Here is a 21,068-nt window from a genome sequence, read left to right as displayed (position 1 = left end):
AAATCAATTCCCAAAACATTGAGAACACTTACATTAGTTTAGTGCTTCACAACTTCCAAAACCCTGTTGGATACATGGCTCATCCAGCCTCATAAAGGTCCAGTGTGGAAGGCAGGACAGGGGGTGTCACCCCATTTCCCAACCAATCCTATCCATACAGTGAGGAAAGCCACGGGCAGACCTTCCAGCTCAGTCCACAGAGCTCTCACACCACCTTCCTGCCTCTCCTTCTTGCATCCCTTACCCAGAGGAGTTTTCCCAGAGAAGTTAAGTTTTCTGAATACCATCGAAAAAAAAAAATCCTGTAAGAAAGAATACTTTGTAGCAGTAGAGTGGTACTTTTTTTTTTTAAGATTTTATTTATTCATTTGACAGAGAGAGATCACAAGTAGGCATAGAGAGAGAGAGGAGGAAGCAGGCTTCCTGCTGAGCAGAGAGCCCGATGTGGGGCTCCATCCCAGGACCCTGGGATCATGACCTGAGCTGAAAGCAGAGGCTTGAACCCACTGAGCCACCCAGGACACCCCGTCCTTTAAGAGGACGAGAAAGGGTGGTTGGGTACCTATTTCAGAATTCTCTCTAGTTTTCTCCCTTTTGCAGAATCTAACAGTAATGGACAGAATATTTGAGTAGGGGATGTAAATACTCCCAGAGCACCACGGTTCCACCGGCGTTTTGCATCCCCACGTGGGACAGAAGCTTGCTGCACCTGGTTTCCAACTGGCAGCGGGCAGGGAGTAGTTAACCCAAAGTAAGCCAGCAGCACAGCCCTCCCAGCCCAGGAGCAAGGTCCTGCTTGTGGGGCACACGTGGGAGCTGCTTGATGGGGCATCCTTCTGTCTCTGACCTCAAAATGACTCCTGAAGGCAGCATGCAGGGTCCCAAGATGAAAACTGTCCCAGTGCCACCTCGAGTTCTTGGCTTCTCCAAAGGAGTGTGGGTCTGAGCCTCAGTCAGGGGCGCTACATTGACCATGGGGCAGGTCAGGGGCTAAGGGCAAAGGCTAAAGGTCAGGGCCAGGCCCACCAGATTGAATATACATGTTCTTCCTGCTCCTTTTTAAAGAGCTCCAGAAGGAAACCGTGAAGCTGCTTAGGCTTCCCTTGGAGATGCTTCACGGCCAATCAAAGGACATGGACAGGGAAAACAAGCTTTTCTTAGTGATCGTCTGGCTCAGATGCACCTTTTCAGAAAACAAGGCAGTTAGGCCTCGGGTTCTCAGCTGATGCAGACAAGTGAGGCTGAAGATAGCTCTGGAGAGGCGCCCTGACTTGGGCACGTGGGTCCGGGTCTCACTTCAGCAGCTGGGCTTGGCCGGAGGGCCTGGCCTCTGTCCCTGCGAGGTGAGAGGCTTCGTGCCCGGTGAACTAATGGTGGGCAGAGGGATGGACACACGCCAGAGGCATACTTGCTCTGTTTTTAAAAAATCCCTGAAACCGCACAGGGAAACAGATTTAGTACACACACACACACACACACACACACACACACACACACACGAACAGCTGGGATGCCAGAATTAAAGGTCGAAGCAGAAATAAGTCCTAGGGAGGCCTTATCCCAACTGCCTGCCCAACAAGTCATAAAACCTTGGCATTTCAAGAGCTAAGTGCTGGCCCAGGGAGGCAGACATCACACCACTCACAGCGCGGGAGTGTCAGCAGGAGTGAGGCTAGTCCTCCCAGTCCTGCTGGGGGCCACTGTCCTCCAACGTGACCGATCCTGCCACCATTAAGTGTGACAGCATCTGTGTCTATGGCAAGAGAAAATGCCCCAGGGCCGGATTTTTGGCCCTGGAATTTTCAGGAAAGACAGAAGGAAAAGGCACATGCAGGTGATTGATTGAATAAAAGGATAAAAAAAAGTAGCTGGGAGTAATATATCATTATTTTGATTTTGTTTGCAACATACCTCCCCACCCCCCACGAAAAGAGAAATTCAAAATATAAAGTTTATTATTTTACATTCAAGTGAAACTTCCATCTGGGGGCTCCACACAATATCAGGCCACATTCAGCAATTTATCACGTTGGTGCCTTTTCACTTAACCCAACGGAAGAAATCAGCCCTCCTTTTTTTTCTTTTTTTTTTAAAAACAGCTTGATATTCCCAGCTGTACCACTTATTTTCACGCGCGCATGCGCGCGCACGCACACACACACACACACACACACACCCCAAAAACTTCTACATAGAAAAATAAAGGATAAACATTATCCATCTATTTTGTACTGTGTACTAGAACTTTTATATACAGAATTCTCTTTTTCTCTTTAATGTTTTCAGTCGCTGTGTATTTTTCTCCCCTCCCGTGTGAGCTGCGATCTTAGGGCAGGCAACGGCTACAGGGAGGCAGAAAAGCTACATTCCTGTCAGGGGAGGGAGAGCAAAAGCCATCCCTTGCTCTCCATTCAAAGTCTTTCCCCACGTACCACCTCGGACATCCCTGCGGACGGCCTTCTGGTAAGCGGCTGTCCCATCGCCTCCCCCCTCACTCCCCCTGCTCTCTCAGGCGTCAGGGAGCAGAGGGCCCACCCTGCCAACACCCAAAATGACCTTGGTGTGAGGACAAGGGAATGGAAGCAGGCAAGCAAAGCCTTTGACAAATAAAAGATTCTGGAATCACTGCCCACGCCTGTTCCTTCAGTACGGAGTTCGACTCTCCAGCTTGTGCTTGGTGAGAAAGTACTTGAAGAACTCGTAGACAGACCAGGAAATGGCAGTGGAGGGCATCTGGTAGATGACTCGGGCCTGCATGCCTTTGAAGTAGCCGGGGAGGCCGTTGAGCTGGTATACCATTCTGAAGGCATTGGCCATGCCCGACAGCCGGCCGCTGATGTTGGCCAGGTTGAGGGCCATGTTCTCCTGAGTGTTGAGGAGGGTCTTACAGACGTCCAGGGGGGTGGTGGCAGCGGCGGCCAGGGCCCCGGCCAGCCCGCCCGAGAGGATGTGGGACTGTGGGTTGTAGCCCCGGTGGGGGTTGACCTGCTCCTGCAGGAACTCGTAGGTGATGAAGTGGATGGACTGGAAAGGAATGTTCATGGTCAGCTGCGTGGTGTAGCTCCGGTAGAAGGCCCCCAAGCCCTCGGTCCTCCAAACTGTCCAGACGCAGCGGAGGGCGGACCGGTGCGGCGAGTCGTACATCTGTAGGCGCTGCTTCACCACTGTGGTCAGGGCCGCCGGCAGGCAGGGAGGTGGTAGGTTGGGTTTGGCGCCACCCCGGGTCGGAGTGAAACAGGGCGGCCAAGCCATGAAGAGAAACAAGCAAGTTTAGACACACTGGCAACACAGGTCCCAGAGAACCAGCACGCGCGGGGCCCCAGCCCAAGGATCCAGAGCCTGCTCCGGGCTCTCCCGTTTCTAGATGTGACCCCAGGACCTGCGCTCGGCTTCTCCTGCCTGCAGCCCATATAAGGCCGGGGCAGGGGGGATCCCCAAACCAGCCAGCCACTTCAGACTAGATTCAAGGATCTGATCCCCGGATCCCGGAGGCTTTCAGCATCACACCTGCGGCCAAATTCAATCGCGCCCCCTGGTCTCTCTGCCCTCCCAGCTGCACGTGGGTCCCGCCTTTTGCTCCCTGTATGTGGATGGTACACAGGGCTGTTAGCTTCCGTATGTCACAGCACTCTTAGAAGACATCCGGGAATTCTGTGAGCCTAAATTCAGGGACAAACTCCAATGAAGATCCTGGCTTAAAAAGCAGAACTGCTGGTTCAAAGGCTATGAGGCAACGGGGTGGGGGGCCTCAGGCTTGAGTCCTCATAGCCCCCACACACCGCGAAATGAACACATGTGGTGTGCTTGCTTTTAGAGAAATGAAGCCTTTAAATCAATATGTCAAAGAGAAGAGAGGGAGCTCAACTTCACTTGTTTCTCTCTGAAAAGGAGCAAAACTCTTGCCTGCTTGACATGGGGTAATTAACTGGTCACTGACCAGGTTCCTGAATGCACTGCCTTCAACACACAAACACAAAGCCCACCTCTCCCAGTATGACCCATCAGACCCCTGAAGGTCGGAGCAGATCCCCTGTCTTGCTAGGGAATGGGAGGCAGCTGAGCACAAATAAGAAATGTTCGCAGTAAAAGACAAAACCAGACAAACTTGTAACACCAGACTTGAAATGCTGACATTTTACCTCTGATTTTCCCTTCTGGCAAGGGACCATTTTTCAGATGGGGAGAAAGGTTGAGAGAGTCCTACAGGTCACACCGAGAATAACCCAGCTGGGAGGACACCCAGGACCAGGCCCCAGAGTTCCTTGCTCTGCGGACCCGGGTTGGCTAAGGACTCACATCTGCACAGTTGACAACTGTTTTCCAGTGCTCCCCAAATTCCAAATAATAATAAAAAAAGATAATGTGGGAGGAGCTGGCTAAGCCAAGATGGCCCAAGGTTAAATCACAAGGAGAGTGAGGCACACATGGACATTCCTAACCCTCTTCTCTCTGTATCTGCGTATGTTCGAGATGGTCCATGCTAATTTCAGATTTTTTAAAAAGCCAATTGAACCCAAGCCCTAGTGAATGGCCTTTGATGGCTTCCCCCTAGATTTGTCTAGGATTGATAAAGGATAACTAGGGCCTGTGCATGTGTGAGTGTGTGTGTACGTGCCTGTGCGCACACGTACACGTACACACAGGTTTTATAGGAGTGCCAAGGACTAGCCAAGGGAGCTTGTTAAGACAGACTCACTGTCTCTACCCCCAGAGACTCCAATTTAGCAGGTCTGGGGTGGGACTTGAATTAGCATTCCTAACATGGTCCCAGGAGACACTGACGCTGCTGCTGGCCCAGGGATCATAGCCCCACTCTCTGTCCAAGAGAACAGCAGCACCGTAAGCTCCAATGCTCAGCCCCTTTTCGAGGCCTTCGCTACCGTGGTAAAGAATTCTGCTTATTCTGACCGGAGGCCGGAAGTCCCCTTACCCGACCTTCTGCCTCCCCACCACCACCATTTTTCCTGCCCCTTCGAACATCCCCTCCTGCCATTCCCTGGGGACCACGAAGCATTACCTTCTGCTGGATTCATTACCGCATCGTGGAGCAGAGTGGCCATACTTCCAGCTATCCCTGCAAAACAAACTCCAGAAAATTACCCTCTGTGACCGGGTGCTCTGAGGAAGTTCTTGGAACTTAAAATCAGATGGAACCCTGCACAGAGCTTTCTGAGAAGCCAAATCTATGCCCAGCTGCTCCCAGCTGAGCAGGTACTCTTCAAAACATAAGGTGACGATTGAGTTGTTGGGGGGAAAACGGCACCACTGGCCACATTTTCATCCTGCGGATGTGAAGTCAATGGTGGGAAAGGTTAGACCTGCCAATGGCCGAGGATACCCAGAGACCACACTTCGTGGCTTTTCCCAATGGAAAACTGTCCAGATTTCCATTCTCTCCTATCCCTCACCTTTGTCTACAAACCAACTTATTCTGCTCTGGAGCTGGGGCAAACAAAGGGGATGATATTATATATATAGCTAAGGGGAGAAAAAGAAAAGAAATTTAAAAAGAAATATCCTTAATAAAATCCAGGCATTTTCAAGAACACGGGCAGGAGAAGCAGACGTCAGGAAGCTCTGCATAGGCAGATTTCCAGGGTTGGTTTGCAAATCAATGACCTGTCTCAGAGATGGCAGACCCCATCTTGAGGCTCTCATCTGGCCTGGCCTCAAGAACCAGGAACTTCTAAAGGCTAATTCAGACCTGGAATTTTGCTTTCGGCTTTGGTTTCCCTCCCTGGGCAGGTGACACTGCCCAGCAATTAAGATTAGCACCAGAAGGTGGGAGGAATGAGCAACACCAGGATAAGGCTTCAGAAATGCGGATAACACCAGGATAACACCAGGATAAGGCTTCAGAAATGCGGATAAAGCCCCCTCCCTCCCCTTCTGCACACAACCAGAAACGTCAAACAAAATGCAACCAGAGCCTAAAAATCGTGGGGAAGCAGGAACAGCACTGGGCAGAACTGTGTTCCATCCAACCATCTCCAAGGGCATCGGTGACCAAGGGACTAAACCATTACACATGGCAGTTTCAGCAAGAGGCAAACCCCAAGGCCATGGACTCGGGGGACAGCATCAGAGTGCGATCCTTAGGGACTGTCTTGATAAATGCAACGAGGGCCCCCCCCTTTTTTTTAGTGGAAGAAATGTCTGCAAGCCAGCCAGGGTTTGCCGATGGAAGGGATGCTTTGGGGTTCTCTCTTAGTAGCACAAAAGGAAGGGGTGGGGGTGGGGAGGAAGCTGCCGCCGGTCACTCTATGTCTTCGGTGTTCAAAATGAGTTTTGTTAAAATAAGGACACCTTATTCCATGCGACACAAAAACCGTCAAAAGCAAAACCCACAGGAGAAGGCAAAGAAAGAACCACCGCTGAGCCCGCTGAGCCAGACCTAGGAGCCGTTCACCTGCCCCGCCCGCCCGCCGCCCAACCCAAGTCCCCTCCCCGCCACTCCCCTCAAAACAACAAAGGAAAACTACTCCAGCCCTTGCTCGCAGACAGATGCAATGGAGACCAACAGAAGAGAATGGGGGTGAGACCCCCAGATCCCCAGAGGCTTAAGGCGGGAAAGATGGCCTGTGCTGCAGCAAATCCTCTGTCAGCCATAAAACTTCTTGACCTTTTAAAGCTTAGTTAGATCTTGACGTTGCAGAGACCTGTTGAACCAGTTTTTAAATAGTCTCAGAGAAGCTGTCCAGATAATTTTTTTTTTGAATCCAGCATTGTAAAGTTTTGTTTCTATTCAGGGTTTTGTTTTTTTTTTTTCCTAGATCTGATCATTAATTGCTTTTCAATGTCTTAAAAAAAAAAATGAAAAAACCCACGCAACAATGTAAACTGAAACACCTCTGTCACCAACTTCCCCCAGGCTTTAGAAAGCGAAGGAGGGGAAGAGAAAAAGCGCATGTGTGTGTGCACGTGTGTGTGCGCGTGCGCGTGTGTTTGGGTGTGTGTGCACACACGACTCGAGAGTTCTTTATTCGTAAGCAAGCGCAGCGGAGATGAGGCGTCAGGCTGCTGGGTCACAGGGAGGAGAACCCTGGGGAAGGGTCTGTTGAAGGAGAGAGCTCTCTAACTCCAGACAAACGCTTTCAAAATACCGTTGGCTAGGTGGCTGTTTCCTTGGTGGTGGAAAACGGCATTTAAAGTCCTTTTCATGTTTTCATAGCAGGCAAAATACAAGGCGTGGGCCGGCCCTGCGCCCAGCATCATCACATTGAGGCCTCGCAGGGGCCTCCAGAAGCCTTCAGTCCGAATGATTTTCTTGAGGGCTCCGTAGACACTCGTGTACTGCGCTTTGGGATCTGGATTCAAACTCTGCATTCGTGTCTGGGGGAAGGCAAGGAAACAAAAAAGGTGGAAGTTAACAAGGATGGTAAAGAGGATAAAAACACACACACACACAAACAACCCAGGGAGACAGTGAGAGCCAACTGTCTATTTTCATTTTCACAGGATTCCTCGGTAAGGAAAACATTGATTCCCTCCTTCCTGGAGTACTCTCCCTGCCGTCCACCGCCCTCCCCCCACCCCACCCCCCACCAAGTAAGCACGTTCATTCGCAAGGATTCCATTATGGCCAGCAGGAGGGAAGAAGGTTGGGGGCAGGATATGAAATAGGAAGATGGACCCTGCCACCGTCAAGCTATGTGACCCCTGAGGAATCCCTTAACCTCTCTGGACCATGGGACCACCCCTCCCCCCCAATTAAAAAACCAGGATGGTCACAAATGTCACATGAAACAGTAAGTGAAACCCTTCATGAACTCAGAGGCCCAGTCAATGGGGAGTGTTCTTATCCTGTGGTTGCCCCTCTGGTCCTAAAGTCTATGTCCTCACTCATTGAAGACCTCCATGCCTGTTCAGCTGCCTCCAGGAATCTCCCAGGGGTCCTCCAGACCTCATCCCACAGCTCCTCTAAATGCATTTTACCTTTTGTCTTTAGAAGTTAGCACTTACAAGTAAATAGTCCTGTTCTTAATCTCTTCCTGTGTGCAGCCTTGTCTCCTTGAGGCAGAAGCCCGGCTTTCCCCATCTCTGTTACCCCTATCTGATGACCAAGGCTCTTAAGTGGGTATACAGTTAATCTGTGTGTCAACGTAGCAAGACCATGGTACCCACAATGGCTCCAACTACGGCCAAGCACTAGTCTCAATGTTGCTATGGAGGTATTTTCGTAGAGGAGATTTATACTTAAATCATTAAATTAGACTTTGAGTGAAACAGATTATCTCTTCCTGTCTCTCTCTGTCTCCTGGTTTGGTGTCTCTGGAGAACCCTGATTGGTCCAGGGATAATATCTGCCCCGTGAAAGACCCACCCAGGCCCAGTCCTGCAACATCATGCCTTCTTCCACTCCCCTCAACACACACAGTCTAGAGGAGAGGGTCTCCGACCGTGAGCAGGGATATCCTTTTACCACCAAACAAAATCGTACTCAAAGCTATTATGTAAAGTGGAAGAAGAATTTCTCTAATTGAGAAGGGGGCGGGGCTGGGCTCTCTTCACTTCCCGTCCTCCCAGCAACTCTGGGGCTCCGAGGAACAGCGTGAAAACCAATGATCTAAATTAACACTCATATGTGGAATTTCAGAAACAAAGGAAAAAAAAAACAAAGGAAAAAAGAGACAAACAAAAGGACAGCCTCTTAACTATAGAGAGTGAACTGGTGTTTGCCAGAGGGGAGGGGGTGGGGGATGGGGGAACTCGGTGACAGGGATTAAGAGCCCACTTATTGTGATGGGCACTGGGTGATGTATGAAAGTGTTGAATCACTATATTGTACTCTCCAAACGAATATAACACTCCATGTTAACTACACTTGAGTCCTAAAAAATAAATTTTTAAAATTAATGGTCATTTTCAGAAGTCACCGTCTGGTAAAAACCACAGAGAAAATGGGCACATCATTGGCAACTTGTCATTTTGCCAAGAAAGGGCATAAAAACTGTTACATTAAATTTAGCTTTATTAAAGAACTCATCACTTGCGGCGCCTGGGTGGCTCAGTTGGTTAAGTGTCTGACTCTTGGTTTCGGCTCAGGTCATGATCTCAGGGTCCTGAGAAAGAGCCCCACATGGGTCCTGTGCTGGGAGTGGAGCCCACTCCTCTCTCTCCCTCTGCCCCTCACCCCCTCAAAAAAAAACCCCACAACAAAACAACTCAGCACTTTACCCCTCATTTTCTGGTGAAAATGCCCCCTGCCCAGCCCTTGGCAGCTGCCCCATACCTGGGCCCACTTGTGGGGAGTGCAGCATGGGAATGGATGGGGTCAGTGGCCCTGTGCCTTTCTGTTGAACTGTTTTCTACTCTTAACATGATTCCAAAAGTATTCAAGATGGTTTCATAATGGGGGACACATTATAAGCAACCCAGAGCAAGGGAAGGAGAAGGTGGGAATCTGTCAACCTAGAGGGGCCTGACTTTGCTCTGTGGGTGCTCCTGGCAGGGGCGAACCAAGAACGGGAGCACAAAGTGTCCACAAGCGCAGCCTCAGGACGGCTGAGACTACCCAGGGCACTAAATCCTCAAAGACACTTGAAATCGCTCACATCTTACAGCAAAGAAAGCTCCATAGTCCCCCTACCCCCCACCCCCAACAGGGCTTTTCCCCTTAATTGCCCCTGATGAAAAGCAGGAGCACCAGGCAGGAGGCGGCAGAGGGACCAGGGATGGAATCCAGATCCCATCACTTCCACTGTGCCCCTGGGCTAGACAGTGACCCCTCCCCACTTTGTCTCCTCCGGTGACAGAATGGTTGAGAAAATTAAATCTCTGTGACCGTCGTCACACGTTACATGTTAATGACAATAAAGGATGTGGTTCTAGTTATCGAGCCCTGCAGAGGTCTAAGCATCTTGGGGGGTTGGGGGGGGCAGAGACTGTCTTATTTACAATGTATCTACTACGCCTATTACAGCGTCTAACTCACACCAGGCGGTCAATAAATGTCTGTCCAACGAATGGATGGACAAATAAATGTGCGTGACTTAGGGTACCCACAGGGGTGAGGGGTACTAGATCTCTTATTTCACTCCTCCCTAAAATAGGAGTAGCTCTCCTGGAGTTACCCGTTCCTCCCACCACCCGTTCCCTATTGATTAAAAAAAAGTCCCCATTTTGCTGCATTGCTCAAGCTCAGCAGTGATCCGCTGAGCTACACACAGGGCTGAGGCAGCCTGTCCCTGGGGTTGGCTTCTGCCAGTTCTGTGCCCAGGGGAGAGGCCCCTGGGGATGGACACAGAAGCTAGCTGGCTGCCTTCTCCAGCCCCATGGCCCCAGTTTCTGGCCTCTGGCAGCAAGACCAGCCTGTGGTGAAGGCCTCCCTTGGGTCCCGGGGCGGGGGAAACAAAGGAGCCCCTTACAAGCAGTGTGAGAAGACACTTGGGACGTGGAATGAGGAGCTGAGAGGCTGGTTTCTGACCTGACCCTGGCACCTACAGGGCCAGTGGCCTTGGCCATGGCATCTCATCTCTCTGGTCTTCCGTGTCCTCAATAGAAAAATGAAGGAGAGGGCTGGAACAGTGGCTGATTACCAGAATCACGGGGAAATGCTTAAAAATGTCCCACCGGGCACCACTCCAACACATGTTGATTCTAAGTTTTTTTTTAAATTCCCCAGATGATTCTGATCATCACTCCCTTTGGAGAACCCCTTAAAAAGGGGGGCCCTCTAGCCCTAGCACTCTTTTTTTTTTTTTTTTTAAGATTTTATTTGACAGACAGAGATCACAAGTAAGCAGAGAGGCAGGCAGAGAGAGCAGAGGAAGCAGGCTCCCCACTGAGCAGAGCCCCCGATGTGGGGCTCGATCCCAGAACCCTGGGATCCTGACCTGAGCAGAAGGCAGAGGCTTCAGCCCACTGAGCCACCCAGGCGCCCTGCCCTAGCACTTTCAAGTAACATTCTGCATCCAGCCTTGGCAGAAGGGGGGGCACCTGGGTTAAGTGATAATGGGTGGTTGGGGAGGCAGTGAATACAGAAGGGGGGCAGAGGCAGGAAGCTTTAGAGCCAGCCATTCTGACCCTGTTGGTCTGATTCCAGCGCTGGGACCTAGAGCAGGTTCCTCAATGTTGGGTTGTGGAGTAATTACCCCACGAGCTCCCAGAGAGCTGGCAGCATTCGGGATTGAGGTCACCGTAAGAAAGGCCTGACTCGAGCTGGGAGGCAACGATGGCCCACCTACCCACCCTTTCCCTGACAAAGCTGTTTACACTGGCCAGCCCTCAGACTTACAAGGGAAAGCTGGGATTGATTCTCACCTCTTTATTTTTTAATTTTTTAAATTTATTTTATTTTATTTTTTTAAAGATTTTATTTATTTATTTGACAGAGATCACAAGTAGGCAGAGAGGCAGGCAGAGAGAGAGGAGGAAGCAGGCTCCCCGCTGAGCAGAGAGCCCAATGCGGGGCTCGATTCCAGGACCCTAAGATCATGATCTTAACTACTGAGCCACCCAGGAACCCCTCACTGCTTTCTTTTTAAATTAGGGGTGAGACAGCTGGAGTAAATTTTACTGAGCAAAAATGCGCCACCCCGGGGCACCTGGGTGGCTCAGTGGGTTAAGCCTCTGCCTTCGGCTCAGGTCATGATCTCAGGGTCCTGGGATCGAGCCCCGCATTGGGCTCTCTGCTCAGCGGGGAGCCTGCTTCCCTTCCTCTCTCTCTGCCTGCCTCTCTGCCTACTTGTGATCTCTGTCTCTCTAATAAATAAATGAAATCTTTAAAAAAAAAAATGTGCCACCCCCTGTGGCAAAGAAAAGAACAACTGGGTATCTCTCTGTGCCGGGGTCTACTCAAGGGAGGCTACATTTAATGACACAGGCTTGGGACAGAAGCCAGGGGCCCCTGAGCACAGAGGAGGACTCAGTCAAGGCCCCTTTGGGCCCACCGTGGCCAAGTTCGGGTCCAGATCCTCTCTGGTGAGACCTTCATTTCCCAACCTGCCCACAGAGAGCTCCCACCCTCGATCGGGCACCAGGATGCAGAAGGGAGAGTCACTGGGGAAGTAAGTAACAAGGAATGTGAGAGATAAGGGGAGAAGGACACAGACTGTCCATGTGCCTCAAAGGAGCTCGGAGGGAAGAGAGGAGAGGCCAATTGGTGAGCATGGTCGTGGGACAGGTTGAGAGAAGATGAGGGGGTCACACAGAGGCCACAGCGCAGAGACACCCCCTCCCCCAGTTTAGCCTCTTTTTTCTTTTTCAGTGACTCTGCTTGTAAAAGGTACAACTCAGGGCCAGGCATTTCTTAGTGACCTGTGGACCAGAGAAGAAGCTGGGATTGAGTGGAAACCACCCAAGGGGCCTGTGCCTGGCTTGATGAATGAATAAACAAAAAGGGATCCATACAGACTACGGAATATTCTTTGGCCTGAAAAAGGAATGACACTCTGGCACAGGCTACAGCTCGGGGGAACCTGGAGGCCATGACACAGAGTGAAATAAGCTCTCTCTCTCTCTCTCTCACACACACACACTGATTCCACGTAACATGAGGTACTGGAGTCACCCAAAAACCCATAGAAACAGAAAGCAGAATGGTGGTTGCCAGGGGCTGGGGGAGGGGAACGGGGTTGCTCTCCCTGCACGGGGAGTTTCGCTTTTGCAAGATGAACAGTGCTATACATGTGCTTGCGACCACAGAGCCTAAACACGGTTAGGATGGCAAGTTCGACGTTCGTATATTTTACCACGATGTTTTTTTGAAAAAAGCCCTGGTGTGAGGGTAGACAGAAGGAAAAAGACACAGAGAAAGGGCAGAGATTAAAAAGCACAACCAAAACAAACCAAGAAGACGGAGATGAAGAATTTCACAAACCGCCTTTCCTGTCCTGGGTTTCAGTTCCTGCTCAGGCCTAGAAAAGGCCTGCCCGCCTTTTCTTTATAATAAATTCCCATTCTTCGCCTTTTAATGCGCCACTCTTGGAAATCTGGAATGTCCATTAGCATATTAAAGGCTCTGGGAAGTCCTTCAGGAGAGCAGGCGAGAATTCTGGTTAACAAGGCACTTGTTACCTGTTTGTTTCCGGCAACAGAAACCCAGTCTCACGGATCCACGGATCCACCTCGCAGGACACACTTTGAGAAAGCAGGAAGCACAGAGAGCAGCTCCGGGCATCAGGAGGACCCCGGCACCCCAACCCGGGGCAGCCCAGGCCCGGAGCGGCAGGCAGGAGGAGCCTGGAAGACAGGCCCGCGAAGCAGCAAGGCCAAGGACCAGCGAGAGACCTGGGTCTCGGGCCTGGTTCTGCCACTCACTGTGTGACTGAGCAAATCTCCAGCTCCAGAAGGGCAGTTCTACGGGAGGGCTCCAGGCCCATAATACAAACGCTTTATTTGCGCTAAACGGGCTCCCTAAGCTCTCAGCGAGGCTGGAAGGGAGTGAGGGATAAGCCCCTTGGCGCAAACGTCCCCCTAAGAAGACAAATCAGGATGAGCCCGCCTCGTTGTGTGGTTCTCCTCTCGAGGGGAGGAGGGTGGCCCGAGAGTGGAAAATGCCTGCACTGCCTCCGGTGAGCTCGCAGGATCGAATGACAGGAGCGGCGGGGGCCCTGTGCAGAGGGCACACGGAGCTCAGAGCTGGCGCCTCTCTTTTCAGACAGGAAACTGGGGTGCCCCGCAAGAAAAGCAAAGGGAGCCAGCAGAGCCTGGCGGGGAGACCTATGACCTCCCTGCGTGTCCTGCCCTGCCCAAGGACCTAAAGCATCACGGGGCCGCTGGCCTCCCACCCGACCCAGATCCCAAGTCCTCCTTTCTCAGTATTTCTCATAAACAAAGAACAAGTGGCTGGCTCCGCCGGTAGAGTATGTGAGTCCTGATCTCAGGGTCGTGAGTTCAAGCCCCTCGTTGGGCACAGATCTTACTTTAAAAATAAATAAGTAAAGAAAAAACCAAATTCTTCCCGTGTCAAAAATACATGCACTTTACAGACCAGGAGAAGATAAAGTGAAATCTACTGATTCGTCCACTCAAAAGCATTTTGCCAAGCTCCCCTTTGAGGCAGGTGCAATGCGGGGACAGGGCAGCAATGGGTGTGTGCAGGGCTCCCGGGCCATGGTGTGGACAAACATCCCAGCACAACAGGTGGGCACAACGCCCACCCACTGAGGGGACTCCAAAAGGCTACCCAGAAGTCTCTCCCAGAGCAAGGAAATTCAGTTCAGGCACCCGCAGAGTGCTGGGAAAATATCGTATCCTATCAGTGTCTGCTGCCCAGTGTCCGCTGCAGAATTAGCAATCAAATCCGTATGTTTAATTCTATTCCATCTGCCAACTGTCCCCAAGAGACGCTGACAGTCAGTAAATGGAACCACAGCCTAAACCAGACTGCAGGTCCCAACCCCAGCCCCCTCCCTATTTTCTAAGGCCATGGCCAGCCGCTCACAGGCACACAGCCTCACCCTTCAGCCCTGTGGCCCAAAGCTCTTCCGCTTACATTCACAGCCCATCCACGGCCCTATGTGTCCCCAGTGCTGGGGTCTGCTGGTGATACTCCAGCTCTCACCCACCACCACGCAGCACAGACAGCATCAGGCCAAGGAGCCTGTTCCCACGCAGGGCTTGCTGGCAGAGACACGGGCACACAGACCCCTGTAGGCAGCCGGGGGAGAGAGGCATTTTGGCACAGGGCTTTGTGAGAAAAGAACTGTCTTCCGGAACGAAGCTGCAGACCTCACCAGGGGTTTAGAAAGTACTATCCTCGCCTTCCACAATCCTTAGGAGGCACACAGCATAGCAGAAAAGAAACCCAAACCACATCAAGGAGAACCACGCACACACAGTAAAGCCTTCAACTCTCCCGAGTTGAGGACTGCCAGCGTTCCAACTCAGAATGTCCCAGCCTGCAACCTCGTCCTTACTATGTATGATACGGAAGATGGGCGGTCACCCCCTGGCCGCTGAAAACATTTGCTGAAATCACCAAAATCAAGGCATGAGGATACAGCCCGGCAGCAAACCACCCCCCCCCAACCCCGCAATATTAACCAGGAACAGAGCACTGCAGGAAATGCTTTAAGGAGAACCACACAGTTCACGGCAAGCAGAGGCACATCGAAGTTTATTCCCAAGTTCAAAATTCCCAATCGTGTCTTCTTAAATCTCCCAAATTGGCAAAAGTATATAGACAAATCTTTATGTCTTTGTCTTTTTTAATCAAAAGGAAAACTTGATCCTCTTAAAGTTTAGGAACCAGCAAGAGAAAAAGAACTCCTTAAAAGAAGTCCTGGCCTCCCCACATCCCTCCAATCAAGGTGGGCACGAGGTAGGGGAATGAAGCATGTGGCGGAGTGGTGGGTGGAGATTCCTGGCACACACATTCTGAAGGGCCCTGGTGAGAACCACTGTTTCAGAGCAGGGCAGGAGGGCCGGTTCACTGTACCATCAGTGAGAGGAGCTGCGCCGAAGCAAAACAGAGAGATGAGAGTTGGTGGGAACACGCCTCCGGCTAAATCATGTCTGTGCCCATTTCCCTGCCTCACCTATCAGAAGGACTGGACTTCCCTCCGTCCCCCATCACCCGGCTGCTCAGGGGAGGGTGGGAGGCAGTGCACTCACACACATGAGAGCAAACAGCAAGGCCGCTCTCTTTCCATTCACGTCCCACAGGAGGCCTGATTTTCATGTGAACGGACCAGCCACGTTCCAACACTCCCGGTTATCTGCTGCCTCTAAGGTGTGGGGCCGGGCCTGTGAAGCTTCCGCACCATCTCTCACTCTTACTCTCCAGACGGTGTCCCAAAACCTCCAGGGCCCATTAGGGGTGTCCTTCAGGTCACTGCTGTTTCTAAGGATAAAATGCCAAAGTATTCGGTAGAAAATACGAATCCCACCAAGACAGCCAAAACCAAGTGTCTCAGCCTCCCAGGGAAGAAGCCACATGGCCCCAGACATGACTTGTCCTGGGAACAGATCACAGTGTGGGGAGTCAGACCCCAGGTTGAAAAAGGAACAGTACTGCAATTGCTAAGAAATGGAGCTCTCTTTACGATCCCTTCACCTGATGTGATTTCTTGACTATGTGCATGGGTTACCTTGATTGAAAAAAAAAAAAAAAAAGCCCAACAGGGCAGGGAGAGGAAGTGAACGATTCTGCCAAGGGGGAATGTGAATGTGCAGGTGGGTCTGGGAACCAGAGGAAGCTATGGCTGAAGGGTATGCTCCAGGGGAAATGCGGAGGTAAGGTGCGGTGGAGAGGGAGTCCTGGGCTCAGGAGAGCGCCTGATAATCAATCAATGTTTGCTGAGAGAAAGGCAAGTTGGGGCTGGACGATGGGAGGCCCTGACCAGCTCGTTCAGGCATTTGGAATTTCCTTTACAGTCCAGTGTCTTCCATGGTTACGTACCGCCCATGACAGGAGCTATGAAGCCACATGTAAGCAACACAGAGCGGACCTCCAGCGTCTTGGAGAAGGGATCAGGCCTAGGCAACAGAAGTCCCCCCTGCCGGGTCTGGTTACAGGCTAGCCACACTCTGCTCTCTCCAAAGCCGTGGCCACAACCAAGGCCACTGTGCCACCAACCCATACCCATGGGTAGCAGCTCACCGCCCTGCTATGGCTCAAAGCACATTCCCACTTACCTTTATCCTAGGAGCTAAGCCTGGTCACTCCACCCCTTCTCTGGAAGATTCTCCTGCAGGGATTAAAGAATCTGTGCCTGGCTCAGACGCAGTGTACCCAGGACATACTTAGAACATCCAGCTTGTGGTCGGCCCAAAGGATTAAATCATTGCTGCTCTACAAGTGGGAAAATTCCCAAGATGCCAGGTAACAGGACTCGGAGTGCACGGATGGGATTGGTGACCCCACCAGGAGCTGGCAGAGCGGAAGAACAACACTGGGCTGGAGGGGAAGCCTGAACCACCAGTCACTCCTACCCACCTTGTCTGGTTCTAGCAAGAGTCCCGCTTTCTAGTCCCACATCTGGTATTAAGGATTGTGTGCCCTAAAGCAAGTCAGCTTGCTTCTCTGAGCCCCCGGGCTGCTTTCACAAAATAATTATAATAATAATTATAATTGGGCAACAAAATTATAAATAAATAATTATAAATATATATAATTGGGCAACCAATGAACCCCATCTTACAAACAGGGAAACTGAGGCACAGAACAGCTAAGGAACTAGCTCCCCAGGTCACAGAGTACACGCAGAATGGAAGCCAGGCAGACTGGCTCCAGAGCCATGCTCTGAACCAGGAGGCCCCCCCAAACTCTCGCCAGGGGGTGGACAGTTAGGGATCACAGTCAGGGATCTCCAACTTCCTTCCTGTCTCTGAGGCCCTCTGCTTCTCCTACCAAGCTAAGCAATCACCCTGTGTGTGCCCGACCTTTTTGAAGAGGGAGTACCCCGACTACGTTCAAGTCACCAAAATCGCCACTAGTTGAGACCACAAAACTCCTGAGGGTCCTACATCGGGCTGCAAACTGGGTACTTGCAGAAAGTCATGAGCCCTGTCCCATGGGGGTCACAGAGCTTCGCTGTTTCGCACTGCTGGCCATTAGCTGGCCAATGGCCCCAAGCGGAACTGGGTAACGGCGCCTCATTCAGTAAAAACCCATTCTCTCCCCTCCAAAGGAGCTCGAGCCATTTGCTCGCTCAGGTCATGGGCAGGAGGGGCATGCTGATGGATGAAAGCCCGGCACTCCTACCCTATTCAAAGGGGAAGACTGAATATTCCAAAGTTCAGGCCGCTTTAGGGGAAGAATTTAATTCACTGCGAGTTCCTGGCCTGCAGAATTTAATTCACTGCAGGATCCTGGCCTGCCCAGGACAAGATGTCAGGGGCAGAAGTGAAGAGATACTCGCTCTCCAAAGTGCTTTCTTCTCCCTGCACGTCGGTAAACTCGCTGAGGCATCAGCAGGCCACATCAAAGAACAAATTTAATGCAAGAATCCACACGGAAATACCCTAAAAGCACATGACGCCACTCTGAAGGCACCAGGACTACCTGAGTGCAGAAGAACAGAGTCCGAGCACCGAGTCTCCATACGACCCTTCTGGGCCCTGTCCCCACCTTCAGCCCTGGTGGCTCTGCCATCACGGCTCAACATGGTGGGGCTCCCGATGGGCTTCTGTTTGACTTCCGAGTTCTGCCACCCATGGAGCCCCCCAACCTCCACTTTGTCTTCTCTAATGAGGAACTAGTATGTGACCTGCCCAAGCTCCCAGGGCTGGTCACCACGGTGCCAGCACTGGTCAGCACTCCAGCTCCCAGACCCTACCTTGCTGACCATCCTTCAACCTTTTGTTGAAAATCCCAGCTGTGGAATCTCAGACACACCTTGTTCAACTACCACCTGCCTGACACTCAGACGGTCCCCAGGGTTTGAAGCGTGTGTGTTCAACGGAAAATTACATGTTGGGCTTCGGCTCTAGGCCTGACTCTGTGATCGGGACCCAAGGACGCCAAGACGTCCCCTGTCCTCAACCACCTCACAGCTGAAGGCCTGTTCTATTTTGCAGCTGTACCCGCTTGAGGGAAGTTACTCAACTTCTCTGAATGGTGGTTCCCTCATCTGCGAAAACCCCTCCCTCACGTGTGTCCTTGCCACAAAGACACAAGGAACCTTTTCAGCACAGGGTCACCTGGCACAGTACTCGAGATGCTCAACACATGCTTATCGTCTGTGTCATTATTTTCGTAAAGGCTCCAGCATGTTCCCTAAACCACCGCCGATGTCAATAAAATGGCTTTGAAATCTTAGTAAGAACCACCAGCAAAAAACTAGCTTCATCTTGCCGGAAGGTGTGGGGCTTTCTCTCCTGCTTGCTGACAACTGGCTGTTCAGCACAAACGATCTCACTGCATGTCTGAGCTGAACATCAGACTACAGAGTAGGATAGGCCGTAAATCACACACGCAATAGACCCCCAGATCCCAGAAGGAAGTGGCCATCCATGGGGCCCAATTCCTGTAACCTCACAAGGTAGGGAGAGGCATGAAACCCAGCCCCCACCCCCTCTGGTCAGAAAGAGGCTGGAAAAGTGAGGTGGCCTCCTCGTTTCCACTGGATTCCAGACCCACAGGGGCCAGCACTGCAGGCCCGAGGGCCCTGCCTGAGTTGAAACACCACCACTCCCTGCTTCCTCCTCAGACCTCTGCACCTTTGGCAGGTTATTCAATCTCTCTGAGCCTGTTCTTTTATCTGTGAATGGGGGATCATAACAGTATCTACCTCCTCCCGGCTCTGTGAGGATTAAAGGAAATAATGAATGAGAAGCCCTTTGCCTAGGGTCTGGCATGTGTGTGTGTGGGGGGGGTTGTTTGTTTTTTGGATAAACTGCAAATTCCTAGGAAGATGTAACTTTCACTCTAATTCCTTCATAAAACTCATTCCCTCTGGAGGAGATCAGCCGCAGTGGGTAGCAACACCCTGCCCCCAACCATTATCACACACTGAGATCAGACTACCTGAGTCACCCTCACGACAGGCTGAGCAGCTTATAGTTCTGCTGTCTCCTCACAGAAGAGAAACTAAGGCCCAGAAAAGCCAGGGGACTTAACCAGAGCACCCACAAGGGCCTCTGTCGCTCTCATGGGCCCCGCTCCCGCATTCACCTCTCCTGGCTCTCAATTTCTAAACGAATGGACCTGGCTGCTTACATTAATCCTGATTATGTAACAAAGGGAACTTGGGTAGGCTGAAAGGTGGAGGGAAAATCACCAGTGTCAGTTTACACAGCCTCAGAGGGTCCAAGATGACAGTGCCTCACTCAGGAAGCTGGCTCGCCAGGCCTGGCTGCTTGGCGGCAAGGGTGGTTCTGGAAACCTTTCACCAGTGCTAAAGTCCCAAGGTTCCCTGACACTGCTGACTGCAGCCCATTCCCTCGAGGTCACCACCATGGAGAGGGCCCTCCCCGTGCTCAAGAATTGGTTCCTCTCTGAACTGTAGAGAAATAGCCAGATGGGGCCAAGAGGAGCTACAGCACTGGGCATGGGGAGTCCTCTATGGGTTCTGTCCCCTGTCCTGTGTTCCACGGTCACCCTGCAGCACCTGGGCTCTCACCGTGGGCGTGGGCATGCTCGAAGGTCCCTCGGATTCTGGGGGATCAATTCACACAGTGCTGCAGGATGTTTCCACCAAGTATGTCTCACTTCCCCAAACAGCGGCAATCCCCCCAAAATGTGCACCTAAACCTGAGTATGATCGAACAGACAGAGCCCTGTTCCAAGAGTAAGAAGACCCAGACTCCAAGCCAGCTCTGCCCTCAAATCCCTGAGGACCTCAAAGCAAGCCAGCCTAGCTAGGCACCAACATGGCTTTCCACCGGGAGGTAAATAACGGAAAAGATTTCTACTGTTTTTTTTTTTTTTTTTTAAGATTTTATTTATTTATTTGACAGAGAGAGATCACAAGTAGATGGAGAGGCAGGCAGAGAGAGAGAGAGAGAGAGAGAGAGAGAGAGAGAGGGAAGCAGGCTCCCTGCTGAGCAAAGAGCCCGATGCGGGACTCGATCCCAGGACCCTGAGATCATGACCTGAGCCGAAGGCAGCGGCTTAACCCACTGAGCCACCTAGGCGCCCTGATTTCTACTGTTTTGTTCACGATCTATTATAATTGCAAATATCTGTCCAGTGGATCAATGGAGTTAATACGATGTCTCTAAGGAAGTCCTTTTTGGCCTCGTACAGTCTAGACCTATGAAAGCGGCAAAAAATCCTTTGAAAAACAAATGTGTGTGCCATGAGGCACCTAGAATAGCCAAATTCAGGGGCTGAAAGCAGAATGGGGGTAGCCACGGGGTTGCAGGAGGTGGGGGAAGGGAGAGTGGTTGTTTAATGGGGACAGTTTCACTCTGAGAAGATGAAGAAGTTCTGGAGGATGGCTTCATAACGTGAATGTACTCAGCACTACTGAACTGCCCACTCTAAAATGTTAAGATGGGGGAGGGGGGCTCCTGGGTGGCTCAGTTAAGCAGCTCCGTTAGGCTCAGGTCATGATCCCAGGGTCCTGGGCTCCCTGTTTAGCGGGGAGCCTGTTTCTCTCTCTCACTCTTCCTCTGTGTTCTCCCTCTCTCTTTCTCCCCCGCTCTCTCAAAATAAATAACATCTTTTTAAAAAGTGT

General features: G+C 51.4%; 1 protein-coding gene across 6 annotated transcripts in view; it reads right to left on the bottom strand.

The window, feature by feature from the left end:
• Positions 1 to 2,504: 2,504 nt before the first annotated feature.
• SLC25A37 (solute carrier family 25 member 37) overlaps positions 2,505 to 21,068 on the bottom strand; it is a 36,566-nt gene continuing 18,002 nt past the window's right edge. The window contains exons 1-4 of one of the 6 annotated variants that reach the window (XM_047717366.1): positions 13,018 to 13,465; positions 7,104 to 7,332; positions 5,018 to 5,074; positions 2,505 to 3,164 (exon numbers count right to left, since the gene is read on the bottom strand). In XM_047717366.1, the coding sequence (XP_047573322.1) occupies positions 2,644 to 3,164; positions 5,018 to 5,074; positions 7,104 to 7,326 (801 nt within the window). In that variant the 5' untranslated portion in view covers positions 7,327 to 7,332; positions 13,018 to 13,465 and the 3' untranslated portion in view covers positions 2,505 to 2,643. Of the gene's footprint in view, positions 3,165 to 5,017; positions 5,075 to 6,458; positions 7,073 to 7,103; positions 7,333 to 13,017; positions 13,466 to 21,068 lie in introns of those variants that run through there. The other 5 variants (XM_047717365.1, XM_047717369.1, XM_047717367.1 and 2 more) reach the window with 5 other exon arrangements.

The sequence above is a fragment of the Lutra lutra genome, chromosome 2 (genome assembly GCF_902655055.1).
Source record: "Lutra lutra chromosome 2, mLutLut1.2, whole genome shotgun sequence".
Classification (NCBI taxonomy): Eukaryota; Metazoa; Chordata; class Mammalia; order Carnivora; family Mustelidae; genus Lutra; species Lutra lutra.
The sequence above is the reverse complement of the archived record's forward strand: the minus strand, read 5'-3'. Positions and strand labels throughout refer to the sequence as shown.